The 20429-nt window shown below is 43.9% G+C and overlaps 1 protein-coding gene across 1 annotated transcript; it reads right to left on the reverse strand.

Annotated features, from left to right (window-relative positions):
- Window positions 1-1315: 1315 nt before the first annotated feature.
- On the reverse strand, window positions 1316-20122 carry RAE1 (ribonucleic acid export 1). Its single transcript, XM_030533176.1, has 12 exons — window positions 20002-20122; window positions 15747-15843; window positions 14037-14141; window positions 11185-11277; window positions 8631-8717; window positions 7733-7819; window positions 7331-7402; window positions 6699-6806; window positions 5591-5697; window positions 5434-5509; window positions 4668-4862; window positions 1316-2578 (listed from the first exon to the last, which is right to left on the reverse strand). The coding sequence occupies exons 2-12, from the start codon at window positions 15834-15836 to the stop codon at window positions 2492-2494; spliced, it is 1107 nt and encodes a 368-aa protein (XP_030389036.1). The 5' UTR covers window positions 15837-15843; window positions 20002-20122; the 3' UTR covers window positions 1316-2491.
- Window positions 20123-20429: the final 307 nt, after the last annotated feature.

Here is a 20429-nt window from a genome sequence, read left to right on the forward strand (position 1 = left end):
CCTAATTCTCCACTACAATGACACAAAGTGGTGTTGATAATGTGGATCACCTTGCAAGAATGTACTCCTGCAGGTGCAAGATAAACAGGTGGCCAACGGTTCTTTTCTTCAACATGCTTGATATTGCTGACACTGCAAGTTTCATCATTTGGGTCAGCAACAGTTCTGCTTGGCACCACGCTTACCCAAGACAAAGAAGGTGCTTGTTCTTGTCAATCTAGAAAATCTTGTAGATATGCATATAAAGAGAAGAATCCTTGATATCTGTCATCTCACCATGTCCATCAAAGCAACACTCTCGTCCCTTGCCTCCCATAAAAAAACAGCTACCACGTGTTGACCACTACACATCGATGCTGATGTGTGAAAACTGCATATAGGCTTACACTTAAGAAGACTCCTGCTAGTTCTTTCAATTTGATAGCTAAATACAAATTTTTGTCTAAAACAATGAAGAATTGTTGTTAGTTTCTGAATGCATCTGGGGGACACAACACAGTTAATGTAACTTTTTTCTCAACACTGGATTAAGTTGACCTTTAGCCTGCGCAGTGCTTGTTGGCATTCATAATATTAATTCAACTGTAGAAACTGGAAATATGCTTAGCACGAAAGATTACAATATTGTTTTTCTTTCAGAAAACATATGGAAACTTCAAAAATGACATTCAACAAAATAATAAAAACTGCTCAAGCAAACAACCAGTCACTGCTAAAACAATTGGAAATTCTCATTTCTATTACAAAAAGAAATGGGAAACTACTCCATTGTCTGCACTTGAAAACTAAAGCAGACGAACATAACAGTACAGGGTAGATACCTATCTTGGGTAATTAAACATAATAAAGAGCACCTCTGAGAAACAGTGGCATGTTGCATGATTATTCCTCAAACATGCAGCTAACAGCTGTTAAATCAACAATGCAAACACGAGAGCACCATAGAGCAAGAGATTTTGCTGATAGCTTGTTTCTGGTAAAAATGAATCATGCTGTCAGGTGGCTGGCTGTTGAGATACCAAAGAACTTGATTAATTCCATTAAACAAAAGGCCTTTATATTTAATGAACTAAGAGGAGTAGCACTGAAACAAAAACCACAGGAATGATTTATAATGAAATGGCAAGTGGCAAATGAGATAGATTTCCAACTCAGGACATTTTTGATGCAACTGCATTTAGCTGTTGCTTTAGTTTTAGAAGAAAAATCTGAAATTGCAATGAAAGGCCAAGAAGCCACTTTTGGAAATGTAGCACAAACATGCTGTACTCATGCGTTCTGTCCATATTATTAAAGGAGATTTAGAACTACTGAATACTCAAAAGCATTTAGTAAAAATTTTATTTTAAATGTAGCTATGAATCTGTAATCACAAGTGTTACAATGTATATTTTTACACAGATTTTTACAATAAGACACAGCTTTGTTTACATGCGGGCCCCATTTTTTTCCACAAATAATAATCAAAAGGAATAAGCAATCAGCTCCAGAAAGAAAACTTTGGCATGTGTACAACATTTAGTTAACAAAAATAAACGGTAGCTGATCTGAGTCAGAAAATACTCACATCATTTTTGCTTAACTTCACAGCACTGTTTAGTCAGGGATGAAACCCACCTGCACTATAAACTATCCAGTATTAAAAGTGATCAAACTTATTTCAGACTGACAAAAATGTTATAGGAAAATTGGTGGCACACTGAGTTGAAAAAAAACAGCCTTTCAACTCTGGAGACATCTGAATGATCAAACAGTTTAGGCCACAAGTGAAAATCAGTTTGGTGGTCACACCTTAACCATTAGCTCTCTGTCCATGCTACTGAACTATACCACTTGATGCAACTGGTGGTCTCTGTTTATGGCTGGGATAAGGAAAGGCACTGCAGTGCACTGTTGGAGTACATGGAAAGAGAAAAGGGGAGTTTGCACACGGCCCCTCTGTTCTACGTTGGGTTTTTGTCACTATTATTGGTCACATACATAAATACCAAATAAATCCAAACCCTGATGAAAACAAAAATTTGCAATGCCTTTCTTTCTGCTATAGTCGCTAACGCTTCTATATTAAAATCAGAATGACCAGCCCCCTTTGAGATAAGTTATTCATAATTCCCCAAATAGATAAAAGAAACAGTATCTGTCCAATTTTTCCAGAACAATTGTAAATGCACATATTTTATTGTAGTAATGATAAAATATTGGCATAGACATATTTGCATTTCTAAACAGTAAAATAATACCAGTCTTGAATTTAGAGATTTTACAGCAGTTACTGCAGAGGAACAGATGTATGTTAAGTCATCCTGCAAATATCAGACACTCTTGTACACATCAGAATACATAATTCGAATGATGCTCTCCAGCAAGTCAGAATACACTTTGGCATTATTTATAGGGTTTCCTGCTAAATGTTAGCGATCCAAAATTGACAACTGCAAGGGAGTCCAGTGGCAGAAAAGTACTGCTGTAACACCAGTCAGAATTATACTCACTACTTCTTATTCCTGGGCTTTAACTCTTCTGCTGCATTACGCAGAAAAATGTAGTTTTTCTTTTGTGGATTATAAAATTCATGACCCTGAAAAAGAGAAAAAGTTAGCTATATTTATCACATTCAAAGTATCAACCTAATCTTGAAATACAAGAAGCTGAACATTCCGTCAATTCAAATTAGTGAGACTTTACAATTTAAAAATATGGACTTTTAAAGATCAGACTTACTATGCAACCCAAGGGAAATACTGGTGGGTGTGCATTGTAATTAGAAACAATTCACTATGCAAGGCAACTTTCAAAACAGGTCTTTTTTAAGCTTAGAGTGAGTGAACATTCCTTAAACTTTTGCTTTACATGCAAAATTCAAGTAGTTTAAGGGAAGTAAAAAGATTGTTCTAGACAGGGATAAGAATGAAGAGAGGACATTATAAAGCAGGGGTGGCCAACCTGTGGCTTCGGAGCCACATGCGGCTCTTCAGAAGTTAATATGCGGCTCCTTGTGTAGGCACCAACTCTGGGGCTGGAGTTACAGGTGCCAACTTTCCAATGTGCCAGGAGGGGCTCACTGCTCAACCCCTGGCTCTGCCTCCACTCCACCCCCTTCCTGCCCCCTCCCCTGAGCCTGCTATGCCCTCGCTCCTTCCCTCCAGAGCCTCCTGCACTCCACAAAATAGCTGATCAGGAGGTGTGGAGAGGCACTGATCCGCGGAGCTGCCGGTGGCTGGGAGCAGGGGGAGCTAATAGGGGGCTGCTGACATATTACTGTGGCTCCTTGGCAATGTACATTGGCAAACTCTGCCACCCCTGTTATAAAGCTACTAAGCCTTATTGTACATTTTGTCTTTTGAGCCAAACAAAAGGACAAGTTTCCATATAGTGAAGGGTCCACACACAATTATACAATTACTTTTGTTCATCACTTGTGAATATAAATTAGTATTCTGCATGTGAAAATGAATAACTGTCAATACTTATTTGCATACACAAGTGCCCAGTGCACACACCTATTGTACAATAACATCATGAATTATTTATGTATTAAAAAGGCACATAAGACCTTAAGTCTCTTCGAAAATCTAGCTCTCTTTTTTAGCATATGAATTTCCTTGGTTTTCTTTATTCAGACACTGTCATTAAAATTACGCATTGAGTTGTAATAGTGAAGTTACAGACTTTCATTCACTTGATAGAAAAATGGAGTCTAGAAAGGAGACTTACTGCCTACCAACTCAAGTTTCACTACTAAATATCGGTTCATAATCTACAGATCTGAAAGACCAGTTAGTTAATATAAGCCAACACGTCCCATTCATGAAAGTAAAAGGCTTATATCTTGGACTGTAACAATAAAAGTAAAATTAATGTTTCCCATCCAGCAGGACCATAAAGCACATTAGTAAATTTAACTACATACAGAGAACACTTTATCTACAAATGAAGTCCCGAGATGTGACATGCCATTGTTCAAGAATGAACAGCAAATCTCCAACAGTTTACAACAGTAAATGAAAGATATTTCATCAAATTTAAAGTACAGAAATACACAAGATGTAATAGAAAGAATAATGCTACTGTAAACAACCTATTAGTATTGGTTAGATTTCAACCTTCCTTTTTCAAACTATTAATTGTAGTGTCTCATGCTGTGATTCTATAAGATCTCAATATCTTAGCACTGAATGCATACTGGGAAGAAAAGGAGCTGCAGTAAGTGGTATTGGAAATTAAATACATGGCACTCACCCATTTGTTTAATAAAAGTAATGGTGTCCCAGCATGCTTTTTAGCAGTGCTCTAGGTGCGCTCTTTGGAAGAGATGCAATGTCAATTTTACTTATGGTATGATCCAAGGGTACTCTTCCCAGGAGTAGGTGTGTTTAGCATTCACATTTGCAACAATTTTCCAAAATCAGGTAACTATGTTCAGCCTATATTCAGTTGGGTAAGATATTGTTTAGGCCAAGAAACAAAGATGAACTGATTCTGCGCTATGTTTCATCTGAAAGGTGGCTAAAGTGATCCCTAATCAACCTTTTCCCTCTCCCAGGTGTATTTGGAAGACTTCATTAATACCTGTAAAGAACTTTGAGACTCTCAGATGAAAAGGACTATTGAAATATTGCCTTATTAGTTCACAACCACTGATACGAAATTTAAGTGTTAATCCTTACCTTGGACCAGTCGTAACTGGAAGCATATGCAAAAATATTACCATTGTGGTTAAAACAACAGGCAGATATTGGCTGGTCAAGCTGTTCTGATGTTTTTAGCTTTGTTCGTGCATCTTTATCCCAAAAGCTGAATCTACCATCAGATCCTACAGTTGCAAGGGTGCCATGGGCAGGATGAAATGCTATCCCATTTACCTGCAGTTATATAAACCATCATATAAAACAACCAACAATATAGACGAGATGGAGTTTCACAATGCATACACTGTACTCAGTGAATGTAAATATATTATGTTCAGATTTACATAATTTAAAGTACGAGTAGTTGCATTTTAGTCTTGACAAAGATTTTTTTTGCCAAAAAATCATTTGTTCTTCCTGATCAACTATAATTTAAATACAAGTTCCCATTAGAGAACACAGTAATTCCCTCGGTGTTGAACAGATTAAGCAAAGGCTTAATGAGCAGTATGTTTTTCCATAAACAAAAACACAGGTATAGAACTGTCCTAATAAGTCTTAATAGAAAGTCAGCCAAGTTGTGGGTCTTTTGGTTGTTTAAAACAAAGAGCAGAATACTTTGCATGCTCCTATGTTAATATCTGCATATGATAATTTTTCCTCTAAGCAAAAGTATCTTTACGCACAAGAAAAGGTCAGTGAACAGAGAATTAATGGTAGATTTCATACAAAATTGTATATTATGTGTATGTAGCTTCTAACTGCACTATAAAAAATTATGTAATTATATGTGCTGAATACTTACAGCATAGATATCCTGAGGTGCTGATGTGTTCGTTCCATTGGAGCGATGACATTTAAAAGTGAAGTTATCTTTGGCTCTGAAAAGAAAGATATTCCTTCACATTTTCTTAATTTCAAAATGAATAAGATAATGCAGAGTGTTTTAAAATCACACTTACGGATTTGGTGGGTTGATATAGTGAATTGCTACCCTTCCTTCAATACTTCCAAGGGCAAATCCAGTAGGTTTGTTCACTTTGTCTTTAAAAATAGCAACACAGCGATGCTAAATTTGAGAAAGATATAGAGCATTTTAGACAGAAGCTTAAGGGCCAGATTTTCTAAACATTGCCTCTCTATGGGGGCAGAACTCACTGCATGTACTAACACTGCACAGAGAAAACCACATACAACATTAGAAAATGGTTCAAAGCCCCTCTGAAAATTTGGACCCGAATATCTACATTTCTGAATTCGCTTATGAATCAGCAGCAGACATTTCCTCAAAATGAACACAACAGCTTCCTTCCTACACCAAGGAATTAAACATACAAAAATCTTTTGCATAAATCTTTTGTATATTAGGTGACATGACTGAATTTGAAAGATTTCTCAAAATGCCATGTCCCAAATTGTACATTAATATAGTGAGGAAAAATTACTAGATTCTAGCAAAATACCATCAATATTTCTTCTCTGGAAGAATTAGCTGTTATACAATACAGCCCTGTATTACAGTCTTGTTAAGAACAAACAGGAAGAAGGGAGACTGACATTTTGGACGAAAATTAAAAACAATAAAGAAATTGAACTGTGAGCCTACTCCTGCAAGTCTTCCTCTCCATGGGTGCCAAAATGTGCTTGCAAAAGGATCTGTCCCATTAAGCTGAACTGTAAAGTTTTTAGTATTCAACTAAAATAGTTCCTGATTTCAGTTGTAAATATTCATATATTTCATTAATATATTGTAATGCATCGTCTTTCACTGTTCCTTATTCCTATAAAGAAAGCCAGTCAAATTACTTCATGTGAAGTAAATCTTAATACATCTCTTAATGCCATGTGTTCTCAAGAAACCTTTTTCAATTGAAGTCATCCACTTGAAAGGAGATATGTACAACAGAGTTGCAGAATATGCACCACATTGAAAGTCTAAGTGTACTCAGGGGCAGAAACTACATCAAGTGAAGAGAATGTAGTTTTAAAATGTTTTTTGATAAAGAATCTAAACTACCATTTAATGTGCTGCATTAATAAACTTGTAATAAATAATAATTAAATATTTACCTGGTGTTTCAGTGGAGAGTCTATTCGTCTAAATTCAGAAGGCTGATTCTCTAACTGGTATACTATCAAACCCCTTTCTGCAGTGGCCACAACTGCCATGGGATGCACCTGAATGAGGATGAGAGGGACAGGTTGGAAGAGACTAGGCTATGTTAATTTCACAACAGAGAATTCTAACCCTTTCAAGTTACTTATTTCACCAAAGTCCCTCAAAAGTCAACTCAAAGGAGCAAGACTGTTAGTTCTGGTAGAAGGTGACCCATAGACTGAAAAATTTATCTGCAGAATAGGTGCAGGAAGGGCAATAGTAGCATAGGCTTCTTCCAACATGAAGCATAAATTCTGATATGGGCAAGGAAGCGAGGGCAGTTCAGTTTCAGTGTCAATTCTATTTTTGGCCCCTCTCCTTTTAAATGCCAACAAGGCCACTAATAATGCTTCATAGGAAGGGAATGTTTATCCACCAGGAAGTAGACTGAGACCAAACAGCCACCAAAGAGTAACTTTTATTTAATAGTAACCTGGGCTGGTTTCAGATGACCTAGGTATCACAGGCTGTGAATCCATTAATCCTCTGAGCCATCTAGTTTCCACAGATTTCAGTTTTATGAAACAGTAGTTTATTCGCTTACCACATCAGCGCAGTAGCATCTTTCAGGCAATTGTAATGTCATCATAGGAGTTGGTGACCGTGTATCCCAGAACTAAGGAAAAAAAAGAAAACCAATGGATTTAAAAGACTTGAAGAATTTCTTTTGCCATCAAATATACCACATAAGTAGTAGGAAATATTGCAACTGATTACTTTAGCACAAATGAGCCTGGCCACATTTTCATTTCAAGTTGTTTAACCCCTGGCCAGAGGGGATAAAACACTTTCTTAGGGCTAGAAATGATCACCAAAAAAATGACCTCTTGATTTTAAATTAGTATATTTCAGAAAAATTTATAGCAAACATTTCCAGTTTTACATAGAGTGTGTGTGTGTGTGGGGGGGGGGGTAAGAACCCATTTATCAGGTACAATTTTCATACCTTCAAAGTTTTATCCCAACTTCCTGTCATCACACAGCTATAGTTTGGTGCTTTAATCCAATGGACAGTCTTAACAGGGGCTTCATGCTGAAGGAAAACAGCCAAGAAGAATGCATATACATTTTTTTAAATAACAGCCTGTATCACTTTTTGGTTGTGTATGGCAAAAGAATGGTACAAAGGCAGGATAAGTTTATTAAATCATCACTACAACCAAAATTTGAATGCTTCACCACAACTAAACTATAAGAAAAGAGTGAACTTTTTCACATATTTAATTTCACATATCGTAAAGACTTTACATTAAGCAACAGAAATAAGTGTTTCATATTAGAGTAAAAATGTGCATTGAAGTTGAATGTAGATATCAGATTCTATTAACTGTGCACTTGTGAGGTCAATACCCTCATGAAAAAGAACTCTCAACAATTACATGTAAACTCTGTTTACCTACAATCTTAGTGCTCATCCAAAATCTACGTAAAAAAGATTGGAGAGCGGAACAAACTATCAGTGACACAGAGCAAGAAAGCAGCACAGACAACTGGGTAACCGAAACAAAGAAAGCAAAGTGGAGCCAAAATAGGGCGGAGAAGCAACACTGGGTAATCAAAGGAGGAATCAGTCTGCAGCTGGGTTCTACAATAAGGTCATAAGGGACTGGAAATCTCTTTGGGGCACTCAGGGCTTTTGCCTAAGATTTGCATTACTTAAGTCCCAGTAATCATCAGTGACCTTCATCTTAAAATTTAGCTAGCAATTTGACAGGCACTTTCCTCACACTATTCTTCATATAAAAGCATCTAACTGGAAAACGTTGAGTGTTATTTTAAATTAGCTCACAAAGATTCCGTTCCCCCCCACCCCCCCAGAGGGAAAGAACTTGGGAGTTACTTACCTGTGCAATTTGTATGGCCTGGTTACTGTTGAGATCCCACATTTTGGCAGTTTTATCACAAGAGGCAGTAAATACTTTACTCCCGTCCTAAAATGAGAGAAAAATCATTCAGTTTCATAATTTTAAAAGATGAAATATTAACTGCACCACAGTACATGTAATTTTATGTTTGTAATATCCAATACCCATTAAAGAATTGCTGGTCCTGATTCTTCACTGCCTAGTACTTGTGCAGTCATTTAATAAAATGGGTATATAAAATAATACTATTCTGAGAGTATTTGTATAGGAGTAAGTGACTATATTCGGTGCAATGTAACCTACTCCTGGAGGAATTCATGTCCCCCGCAGAAAAATGACTCTCTGGTATGGATGCAAAGGCAAGCTTCAAGAGCAGTCATGTACCACTGCCTAGCTGCACAGATACATCGTTTCAGGCACCTGGAGCAACCGGTGGAGAGGTAGATCACCACAGGGCTGGGGACACTCCAGCCAGTGGCTCCTACTCTGAGTTAGGATCAACTGCTAGTACCAGTTGGGCTGGAGCCAGGAGAAGACAGGACTTCCTCTTTCCCTGAATGGAGTGGCTGGGGCGATGTCAGACCCACCCCAGAAGCCTCCCCCAGCTGCAGGAAGCTCAGCATCCTCCCCTGCTTCCTGCCCCATCGCTCCTCAGCTGTGGGGGGAGCGGTCACCGTACAGGGCATTGCTCTCCATCTGCCCAAAACCCATGCATCTGGACCTCCCATACCCAGACACCCCCAAGTGTCACCCTATACACCCAGAACCGTTCCCCACTGAACCTCAACCCCTGCATCTGGAGCCCTCTGCACCCAAACCACCCCTCACTGAGCTCGCTGCACTCTAACCCTCACCCTGGTGAACCTCACTCCTCTGTATCACCCTGAGCACCCACACCATTGATTCCAAACTAGCCGCACCCAGAACCCCACCCCACCATGCCTAACTCCATCAGAACCCAGAACCCCCTGCTGAGTCTCATACCCAGACCTCTCCGCTGAGCCCCAACCACTTTTACCTGGAAGCCCCTGCACCTACAACCCCACCCCCTCAACAAGCTTTTGTGCGTCCAGATCCCCCCCACCCTGAGACCCCCTACTGAGCTGCCGGCTCTCAGACTGTCCCACACAGAATCCTTTCACCCCACTCCTGGATCCCCCCATGCTGAGCCTGGCCACACTTGGATCCTGCCTGGTTAAGCCTGCCTGCCCCACACCTGGTGTACCTGGCACTGAGGGACAGGGCCCCAGCGCATTTCTGGGGTAGGCCCAGCCCTTGTGCTGTGTCAGGGTTGGGTGCAGCGTCACCACTGAGTCCGTGTCTCAGAGGTGGAGAGGCTGCAGGGTAAGCTCTCACATTTGTGCAGCCAGTGGCCTGTGCTCCCCATTACCATGCTGGAGACTCTGCATTTATTTATTGACTGACAAATAAAACTTGCAGAATACTGCAGAATTTTAAAATACTGTGCGCATAATTTTGAATTTTTTGGCGCAGAATGCCCTCAGGAATAAATGTAATGGAGAATCAGGCCAATTGCCCACAAAACAATCATACAAAACTGCATTTTGCCTAATGTTAATTACCTGAATCACTAGCTCAACTGTTATGTACTGTATATCACTACATTTATTTAAACTGGCAAACATGTTGAGACTGCTTTCCAGGTGAGTAGAACATGTATTGCCCTGTGCTACTGCTTAGCTGCAGTCCAAAATTCTACTTCAAACCTTTCTCCTAATTGTTTTCTACAGTCTTATAAATATGCAATGCTTTTTCTAATCAAAGAGTGCATACACAAGAGAAGATGCCCCAAAAAACTGAGAAGCATCTTAGATCTCAAAGGAATGGCTTTTTTTTTTTTTTTTTAAAGATGAAAGCAAAAAACATTCCAATATTCCACTGTTTTCCTTTTTCTAATACTTACAAAATACTGTACAGAGCAATGTACTGATACTGGTATTTACCAACTTTTGACAAGCATTTTGATTGGTCAAATCATAACCATGTAGTTTCAAATTGCCACAATAGTCTACTCTTGTGTAAGGATATCTCAAATATTAATTTAAACAAAACCCTAAAAGTAATTTACGCTCAAAAACCAAACTCTGAGAAAAAAAACAAAGAACAAAACTGTTGATCAAAATTTAAATAGTACAAAATTCAAACTATGAATGGTAATGAAACAAAACAAATTCTGCAATTATGCTTAAAATAGTAATATTCTAGGGTGAAATTCACTCCAATACATAAGATTTATGCAAGGCCTTTTGTACTCATCAAAAGATAATGAAAACTGACTAGCTATTAACAGCTTAAAACAACCTCCTTCCATTGTATCTGCATACCCAAGTAATAGTCTACTTTATTAAAACAAACCAGCCATGGATTTAGATGACAAAAGTCTATGCTACAATCAGAGGATGTATCTACATTTTAAGTCTGTGTGTGTTTTGAAACTAGAAGTAAAGCTATTTGTTTTCTGGATAAAGTTATCAATTTCCTTGAAAATACTTTTTGAAACAAAGGAACATACATCACTCCAACACACATCTAGCACAGGCCCTGTGTGCATCTGCTGAGCTTTCGGAATAGTTTGTCCATTATCTTGAACTTCCCAACACCGAACCTATGGGAAAAGATGCATATATCAATTTAGTAATATATTACTATTGTTTGAGTACCCAGGAATGTGCTAGTTGTCTCTCAGAAACACTGCCTCTGCCTTGAAGAACCTACTCTTACTTAACACACTGAATTTAGATGGAGGGGAAGAAGGGAAGACAACAGTTACAAACATACAATTGCGACTCATATCAAAGGCAAAATTAGAAAGGGTTCTCAGCAACACGGAGCATTCCCTATATTTAGCAGTGAACATTTAACTTTGGATATCTTATTATCCACATAAGTGGATGATCCTTTTTCAAATTCTACCAAGCTTTTGGCTTAAACGATGTTGTCAAGGTATTATTCCCACTTTGAACTTTAGCGTCCAGAAAGTGGGGACCTGCATGTACCCTTCTAAGTTTAATTCCTAGCTTAGATCTGATAACGCTGCCACCAACCAAAAATATAGTGTTTTGGTACACTTCCTGTCCCCCAAAACCTTCCCTGGGGGACCCAAGACCCAAACCCCTTGGGTCTTAAAACAAGGGAAAAGAAACCCATTCCCCCTCCTTTCCCCCTCCCAGACCTTTCTTGAGAGATACACTGATCCTTGGATCCTAAAACAGAGAGGAATTAACTTTTCCTCTCCCTTCTCTCCCCCCACCACTCCCTGGTGAGTTCAGACCCAATCCCCTTGAGTTTTACACAAGGAAAAAATCAATCAGGTTCTGAAAAAAAGAAAACTTTTAATTAAAGAGAGAAAAAAATAAAAATTATCTCTGTAAAATCAAGATGGAAAATGTTTACAGGGTCTAAGTTTATACATAGACTAGAGGGACTCCATCCCCCCTAGCCTAAGTTACAAGTTACAGCAAACAGAGGTAAAATATCCTTCCAGTAAAATACACATTTGCAAATAAAGAAAACAAACATAAAACTAGGTCACCTTTTCTAGCCAGTACTTACTATTCTGAACATGAGAGACTGTTTGAAAGAATGGAGAAAGATCTGGTTGCACGTCTGGTCCCTCTTAGTCCCAAGAGAGAACAAACAACAAAAAAAACAAAACAAACAAAGACTTCCCTCCACCAAGATTTGGAAGTATCTTGTCCCCCGATTGGTCCTTTGGTCAGGTGTCAGCCAGGTTCACTGAGCTTGTTAACCCTTTACAGGTAAAACAGACATTAACCCTTAACTATCTGTTTATGACAGATGTCTTGTGGCAAAGAGTTTCCAAGATTAAGCTCTATGTAAAGGAATGTTTCTTATCAGTTTTTTACCTTTACAATTTCACTGGCTATCCTGTTGCTTTTGTATTATGAGAAAGGAAGGATAAATAGGAGCACCTATTATTTTTATATATTATAATAATATATATTATTCAAATGCTATATTTTTAATTATTGAAAATGTTCTGGAAAATTATTAGCTCCCTTCGTTCAATACTTGTTGTTTAATCTAAATTAAACTGGGAACTGCAAGATCTTTGACACTGGACTGAACTTTGTCTAGTCAAGGAGACCCCAATCTTTTAATAGCGTGAACTATATCTTAACAGAGAGATTGACCTGTGGACCATGTTCCCTCCCATTCATAATTGCACAGACCACCTCAGTTCCTACTGGAAATCAAATAGCATCCACATATAAACTACATCAACTTTTCACTTTGAAAATTAATATTAGGGAAGTATTTAGGCTGAGAGCCAGCACTGAGACTAACTCAATGTGGACTATTGGCTGTCCACATACCACAGTTTGGGAAACTGTGCATCTGCTGAAATTCCAACCTCTTACAACAATACTCTGGATCATAAGAACGGCCATACCAGGTCAAACCAAGGGTTCATCTAGCCCAGTATCCTGTCTACCGACAGTGGCCAATGCCAGGTGCCCCAGAGGGAGTGACCTAACAGGCAATGATCAAGTGATCTCTCTCCTGTCATCCATCTCCAGCCTCTGACAAACAGAGGCTAGGGACACCATTCCTTACTCATCCTGGCTAATAGCCATTTATGGACTTCGCCACCATGAATTTGTCCAGTTCTCTTTTAAACTGTTATAGTCCTAGCCTTCATAACCTCCTTAGGTAAGGAGTTCCACAAGTTGACAGTGCGCTGCGTGAAGAACTTCTTTTTATTTCTTTTAAACCTGCTGCTTATTAATTTCACTTGGTGACCAATCATAACCTATATCTGCATATCATACAACTGTATGAGGAATGGATATGGAGAGATGGGGATTCTTTTTCTTCTCTATAGCGAAAGTAGCAGACAAACGTAACAAATACATGTGCTACAGAGAGTAGTCCTTTCTACAGATATTCAAATTGGACTAGCCATTATGAAGCACAGAATCAAGTAGAAAAAGTCATTTCCTTGAGCTGAAATTTAAATGACATTGTCAGCTTGAAATGCTGTTAATTTCAACAAATTTATTAAAAGTAATTTTGGGTACTAAGCCTGTCCCTTGCTGATTTTTATGTTTACAGAACCATATTTCTGGTTTTTAAAAGTTATTTTCTGTGCCCTAAAGCTATACAAAGACACAAAGAAAATAAGCGGAAAAAACTGACTTTTCAGATGAAACAACAAAACTTGTTTTAGGCAAACTTCTGTCAATTAAAAAAGTAAGGAAAGTGGGGGGAAATGGCTCTTTTTCTCCAATCTTTAAACTACAGCAATCTTAGGTATAACTTGTAACAAGAGTAGGTAAGTATGTATCAAGCTAAAGAGATTTAAACTGTCCTTTTTATAGATCATGCTCATTAAATACTTACATCATTTGCCCAGGATCCTGCAATAAGAAAGTTACCCGGCAATGCTAGTGGACTGAATGCTAAACAACCAATGCTGTCATCAGGTGGAGATGTAACTTCAATATCCTGTAAAGACCAAAAAAATTGCAAATATTCATACATCATAGAACTTAATGTGTCTTCTAGTCATAATGTAAATCAAAGTTCTGAGTTTTGCAAAATAGATAGTAAATGAAAAAAATATTTAAAAGGCAACAATAATGAATCACAAGTGGTACTTTATTTATTTTGACAAATGTTGTTTAAATTATAATTTATAATAAAGTAATAAGTTTACTGCTGATATAAGAAGTAGGGAAGAAATCACTTGCATATAGAATAGCGAGACTGTTATAGTACAGTTTATTTCTTTGTACGTTGGCCAAACTGGATAGTCTCTACGTAAAAGAATAAATGGACACTAATCTGACATCAAGAATTAACATTCAAAAGCCAGTCGGAGAACACTTCAATCTCCCTGGTCACTTGATTACAGACCTAAAAGTCACAATATTACAACAAAAAAACTTCAAAAACAGACTCCGAGAGACTGCTGAATTGGAATTAATTTGCAAAATGGACACTATTAAATTAGGCTTGAATAAAGACTGGGAGTGGATGGGTCATTACACAAAGTAAAACTATTTCCCCACATTTATTCCCTCCCTGCCCCCCGTTCCTCACAGTTTCTTGTCAACTGCTACAAATGGACCATTTTGATTACCACTACAAAAAGTTTTTTTCTCTCCTGGTGGTAATAGCTCACCTTAACTGATCACTCTTGTTAGAGTGTGTATGGTAACACCTGTTGTTTCATGTTCTCTGTGTGTGTATATGTATCTTCCTACTGTATTTTCCACTGCATGCATCCGATGAAGAGGGCTATAGCCCATGAAAGCTTATGCTCAAATGAATTTGTTAGTCTCTAAGGTGCCACAAGTACTCCTGTTCTTTTATTTCTTTTGTAGTTCACCATTATTCTTTGCCTTTAACTTCAAGGTCCTGTGGATCTAAGTTTGGCAAGTTTCCAATAGACTGTACCTTTATAACACCTATAATCATCAGAATTACACACACACAATCAAGGTAACTGTACACAAAACTGTGTACCAAACTTCTTTGAAAATCAGGCCCACTAAGTTCACTGAAATTACATACTGTCCTATTAGATTGTTAAAATCCTCTAACCAGTCTAATGAACACAGAAATGCAATGGCGAAACCACTGCGTGAACCATGCTAGAAGCGTGCTTGTGAACTATTTTTCAATACTGCCATTGATAGCACAGTTTCCGGAGAATGTACAGGGTATTATCACCATTCCTCGTTATAAGGCGCGTTAGCCAAGACTGTTATACAGACTACGCCCCTGCCTCATATAGTCCATAGCACTGTTTCTGCTTCAAATTCAATTGCAAACCATGTTAGGCTGTAACCATGTTTGACAACGGTCTCAAACAGTTACAAACCACAGTGTGGTTCAGGCCTAAATCTCTTCTTTGGGAAGTAAGAAGAGGGATATTCATAACTGCATTTGGTAAAAAACCCTGAAACTTCTCAATACTTAGAAAGAATGAGTTTGGGGAAAGATAGAAATTAACTAACTCAATAAATACATGTTCATGTTCACTCCTGATTCCTGGAAAGGAGATTGCCTGATTCCCACCGTTTACATATAGGTTAATACAAGTACCTTCATAGGGTTGTGATTATCTGTTGCAGTATTTCCAAACATGCTGGTACCACCAGCTCCAAATCCTGAGGTTGATCCAAACAAACTCATCTTGGCCCTGCAAATGACAAGAATGCCCATTAAAAGCAAAAGACTTTTATTTAGGGACATAGGAAGTGGTGTACTAGATCAGAGTGGTCCATCTAGTTCAGTATCCTTTCCCTAACAGCCAGTACCAGATGCCCTAGAGGAAGGTAGGGGGAGAATAAACAACATAGTGGACAACTATAAAATAACCTGCTCACAAACTAAGTTTCTTCCTAGCCCTGTCAGAGATTTAACTTTTTTGTGTATGTGTGCAAGCTTCTGCTATGTTTATTCAACTCAAGTGTTGGCCTTGGCCTCAGCCTCATTTTCCCGAGAAAATCTGATTTTGGAGGGTCAACAATTCCTTCAATGAGCAATAACCACAGATCACCTTAATCTCATTGGCTATGTCTCTGCATAAGCCCAGAGAGCTTTGGAAAACATTGTTGCCTTTGTCTTTCTTATTATTTAATAACAGTATTTTTGCTACGCAACACTCCAAACACCCTTTGCAAACAGAGAAGAAACTTCATAAATAAAAACTATTACACTGGGGAAGGGTACACACAGAGAGGGAGGATAATACTTTCTAATCAGGTAGGACCATTTGCAGGCGGGGGGGGAGGGCATAATAAACATTGACAGGTCAGCAGATGGGGGTGTAAAATCAATTGTTTCAACGAGTTTACATGTCTGGGGAGCAGTCTGCATTGAAGCAGGGAGCATTAGGAGGGGAAATGGGGCAGCAGGGCGGGGAGGAAGGAGCAGTTGCCGGCTGACAAGAAAAAGCTGGGGCAGTTGCTAGGGGATGGGAGCAGTGGCTGGCTGACAGGACAGAGCTGGGGCAGTCGCGGGAGGGCAGGAGAGCTGGAGCAGTTGCTGGAGGATGGGGCCAGTTACTGGGGGACAGGAAAAACCTGGGGCAGTTACTGGGGGATGGAAGCAGCGGCTGGCTGACAGGACAGAGCTGGGGCAGTTGCTGGGAGGCTGGAAGCAGCAGCTGGATGACAAGACAGAGCTGGGGCAGTTGCAGGGGGGGCAGGAGACACCTGGGGCAGTTGGTGGGGGATGGAAGCAGCGGCTGGCTGACAGGACAGAGCTGGGGCAGTTGCGGGGGGGGGCAGCAGGGGGCTGGAAGCAGCGGCTGGCTGACAGGACATAGCTGGGACAGTTGCAGGGGGGGCAGGAGACACCTGGGGCAGTTGCTGGGGGCTGGAAGCAACGGCTGGCTGACAGGACAGAGCTGGGGCAGTTGCAGGGGGGGCAGGAGACACCTGGGGCAGTTGCTGGAGGCTGGAAGCAGCGGCTGGCTGACAGGACAGAGCTGGGGCAGTTGCAGGGGGGGCAGGAGACACCTGGGGCAGTTGCTGGGGGCTGGAAGCAGCGGCTGGCTGACAGGACAGAGCTGGGGCAGTTGCTGGGGGCTGGAAGCAGCGGCTGGCTGACAGGATAGAGCTGGGGCAGTTGCTGGGGGGGGCAGGAGACACCTGGGGCAGTTGCTGGGGGCTGGAAGCAGCGGCTGGCTGACAGGACAGAGCTGGGGCAGTTGCTGGGAGGCTGGAAGCAGCAGCTGGCTGACAAGACAGAGCTGGGGCAGTTGCATGGGGGGCAGGAGACACCTGGGGCAGTTGCTGGGGGATGGAAGCAGCGGCTGGCTGACAGGACAGAGCTGGGGCAGTTGCAGGGGGGGCAGGAGACACCTGGGGCAGTTGCTGGGGGCTGGAAGCAGCGGCTGGCTGACAGCACAGAGCTGGGGCAGTTGCTGGGGGGGCAGGAGACACCTGGGGCAGGTGCTGGGGGCTGGAAGCAGCGGCTGGCTGACAGCACAGAGCTGGGGCAGTTGCTGGGGGCTGGAAGCAGCGGCTGGCTGACAGGACAGAGCTGGGGCAGTTGCAGGGGGGGCTGGAGACACCTGGGGCAGTTGCTGGGGGCTGGAAGCAGCGGCTGGCTGACAGGACAGAGCTGGGGCAGTTGCTGGGGGCTGGAAGCAGCGGCTGGCTGACAGGACAGAGCTGGGGCAGTTGCTGGGGGCTGGAAGCAGCGGCTGGCTGACAGGACAGAGCTGGGGCAGTTGCTGGGGGCTGGAAGCAGCGGCTGGCTGACAGGACAGAGCTGGGGCAGTTGCGGGGGGGGGCAGGAGACACCTGGGGCAGTTGCTGGGGGATGGAAGCAGCGGCTGGCTGACAGCACAGAGCTGGGGCAGTTGCGGGGGGGGGCAGGAGACACCTGGGGCAGGTGCTGGGGGCTGGAAGCAGCGGCTGGCTGACAGCACAGAGCTGGGGCAGTTGCTGGGGGCTGGAAGCAGCGGCTGGCTGACAGGACAGGGCTGGGGCAGTTGCTGGGGGGGCAGGAGACACCTGGGGCAGTTACTGGGGGATGGAAGCAGCGGCTGGCTGACAGCACAGAGCTGGGGCAGTTGCGGGGGGGGGGGGGCAGGAGACACCTGGGGCAGGTGCTGGGGGCTGGAAGCAGCGGCTGGCTGACAGCACAGAGCTGGGGCAGTTACTGGGGGCTGGAAGCAGCGGCTGGCTGACAGGACAGAGCTGAGGCAGTTGCGGGGGGGGCAGGAGACACTTGGGGCAGGTGCTGGGGGCTGGAAGCAGCGGCTGGCTGACAGGACACAGCTGGGGCAGGTGCTGGGGGCTGGAAGCAGCGGCTGGCTGACAGGACAGAGCTGGGGCAGGTGCTGGGGGCTGGAAGCAGCGGCTGGCTGACAGGACAGAGCTGGGGCAGGTGCTGAGGGCTGGAAGCAGCGGCTGGCTGACAGGACAGAGCTGGGGCAGTTGCTGGGGGATGGAAGCAGCGGCTGGCTGACAGGACACAGCTGGGGCAGGTGCTGGGGGCTGGAAGCAGCGGCTGGCTGACAGGACAGAGCTGGGGCAGTTGCTGGGGGCTGGAAGCAGCGGCTGGCTGACAGCACAGAGCTGGGGCAGTTGCGGGGGGGGCAGGAGACACCTGGGGCAGGTGCTGGGGGCTGGAAGCAGCGGCTGGCTGACAGCACAGAGCTGGGGCAGTTGCGGGGGGGGGCAGGAGACACCTGGGGCAGGTGCTGGGGGCTGGAAGCAGCGGCTGGCTGACAGGACAGGGCTGGGGCAGTTGCTGGGGGGGCAGGAGACACCTGGGGCAGTTGCTGGGGGCTGGAAGCAGCGGCTGGCTGACAGGACAGAGCTGGGGCAGGTGCTGGGGGATGGAAGCAGCGGCTGGCTGACAGGACAGAGCTGGGGCAGGTGCTGGGGGATGGAAGCAGCGGCTGGCTGACAGGACAGAGCTGGGGCAGGTGCTGGGGGATGGAAGCAGCGGCTGGCTGACAGGACAGAGCTGGGGCAGGTGCTGGGGGATGGAAGCAGCGGCTGGCTGACAGGACAGAGCTGGGGCAGGTGCTGGGGGCTGGAAGCAGCGGCTGGCTGACAGGACAGAGCTGGGGCAGGTGCTGGGGGCTGGAAGCAGCGGCTGGCTGACAGCACAGAGCCGGGGCAGTTGCAGGGGGGGCAGGAGACACCTGGGGCAGGTGCTGGGGGCTGGAAGCAGCGGCTGGCTGACAGCACAGAGCTGGGGCAGGTGCTGGGGGCTGGAAGCAGCGGCTGGCTGACAGCACAGAGCCGGGGCAGTTGCAGGGGGGGCAGGAGACACCTGGGGCAGGTGCTGGGGGCTGGAAGCAGCGGCTGGCTGACAGGACAGAGCTGGGGCAGTTGCTGGGGGCTGGAAGCAGCGGCTGGCTGACAGGACAGGGCTGGGGCAGTTGCTGGGGGGGCAGGAGACACCTGGGGCAGTTGCTGGGGGCTGGAAGCAGCGGCTGGCTGACAGGACAGAGCTGGGGCAGGTGCTGGGGGATGGAAGCAGCGGCTGGCTGACAGGACAGAGCTGGGGCAGGTGCTGAGGGCTGGAAGCAGCGGCTGGCTGACAGGACAGAGCTGGGGCAGGTGCTGGGGGCTGGAAGCAGCGGCTGGCTGACAGGACAGAGCTGCGGCAGGAGAAAGCGGGGAAGCTGCAGGGGCAGCAGGGAAATAGGGCGCGGCCGCCAGGAGCCCATCGGGAGCTCTCCAGAGGAGAGCGGGCCTGAGGCGGACCCCGAGGGATGGGGTGCCAGGGAGCGAGGCGCTGAGAGGACACGGGAGCGGGAGTCTCCGGAGAGGTGCTGGGCGCAGACACTGGACTCGGCCTGCCCCGGTGAAGGACACTCCGCACTTACCCAAGAGCCAGGCTACGAGCCTGCTTCCGAGGGAGCGCGAGGCGAGGAGCGCGCTTGGGAAGGAGGGCAGGACGAAAGCGGCGCGGCACTACGGGCTCACACACGGCCCAGCCGGAACAGGCCGCTTCCCACTGCGCATGCGCTACCAGGAGCTGAGCTCACAGAGGGGAAAGGGGCGGGGCTGAGTCGGAGCTAGGCCGAGCGGAGCGTGGGAGTGCTGCTGGATGGGGATCATGGGGCAGGAACGGGGTCATGTGACCAGTCCCACTGCACGCCTATGGTGTTGCGGGAGGCAGCGCTGTGTTAGCAAGGCCCGGGGTGTATATTGCAGAGAACCGGTGAGCAACTCTCTGCTGTTTTTCCCCATCAAAAAGGAAAACTGTTATCATGTATTTAATTATTCATAACAACTTGAGGTGGGAAGCCCA

Source organism: Gopherus evgoodei, chromosome 14 (assembly GCF_007399415.2).
Source record: "Gopherus evgoodei ecotype Sinaloan lineage chromosome 14, rGopEvg1_v1.p, whole genome shotgun sequence".
In the NCBI taxonomy this organism is placed as follows: domain Eukaryota; kingdom Metazoa; phylum Chordata; order Testudines; family Testudinidae; genus Gopherus; species Gopherus evgoodei.

Bases quoted from the DNA above. Each gene is read 5' to 3' on its own strand.
- RAE1 (XM_030533176.1), bottom strand. From the start codon at position 15,836: ATGAGTTTGTTTGGATCAACCTCAGGATTTGGAGCTGGTGGTACCAGC. The intron at 7,820-8,630 runs GTAAGTAACTCC...GTTTTCCTTCAG, and splicing joins AGGCCATACAAATTGCACAG to CATGAAGCCCCTGTTAAGAC. The intron at 5,698-6,698 runs GTAAATATTTAA...TCTCAAATTTAG, and splicing joins ACTCTCCACTGAAACACCAG to CATCGCTGTGTTGCTATTTT.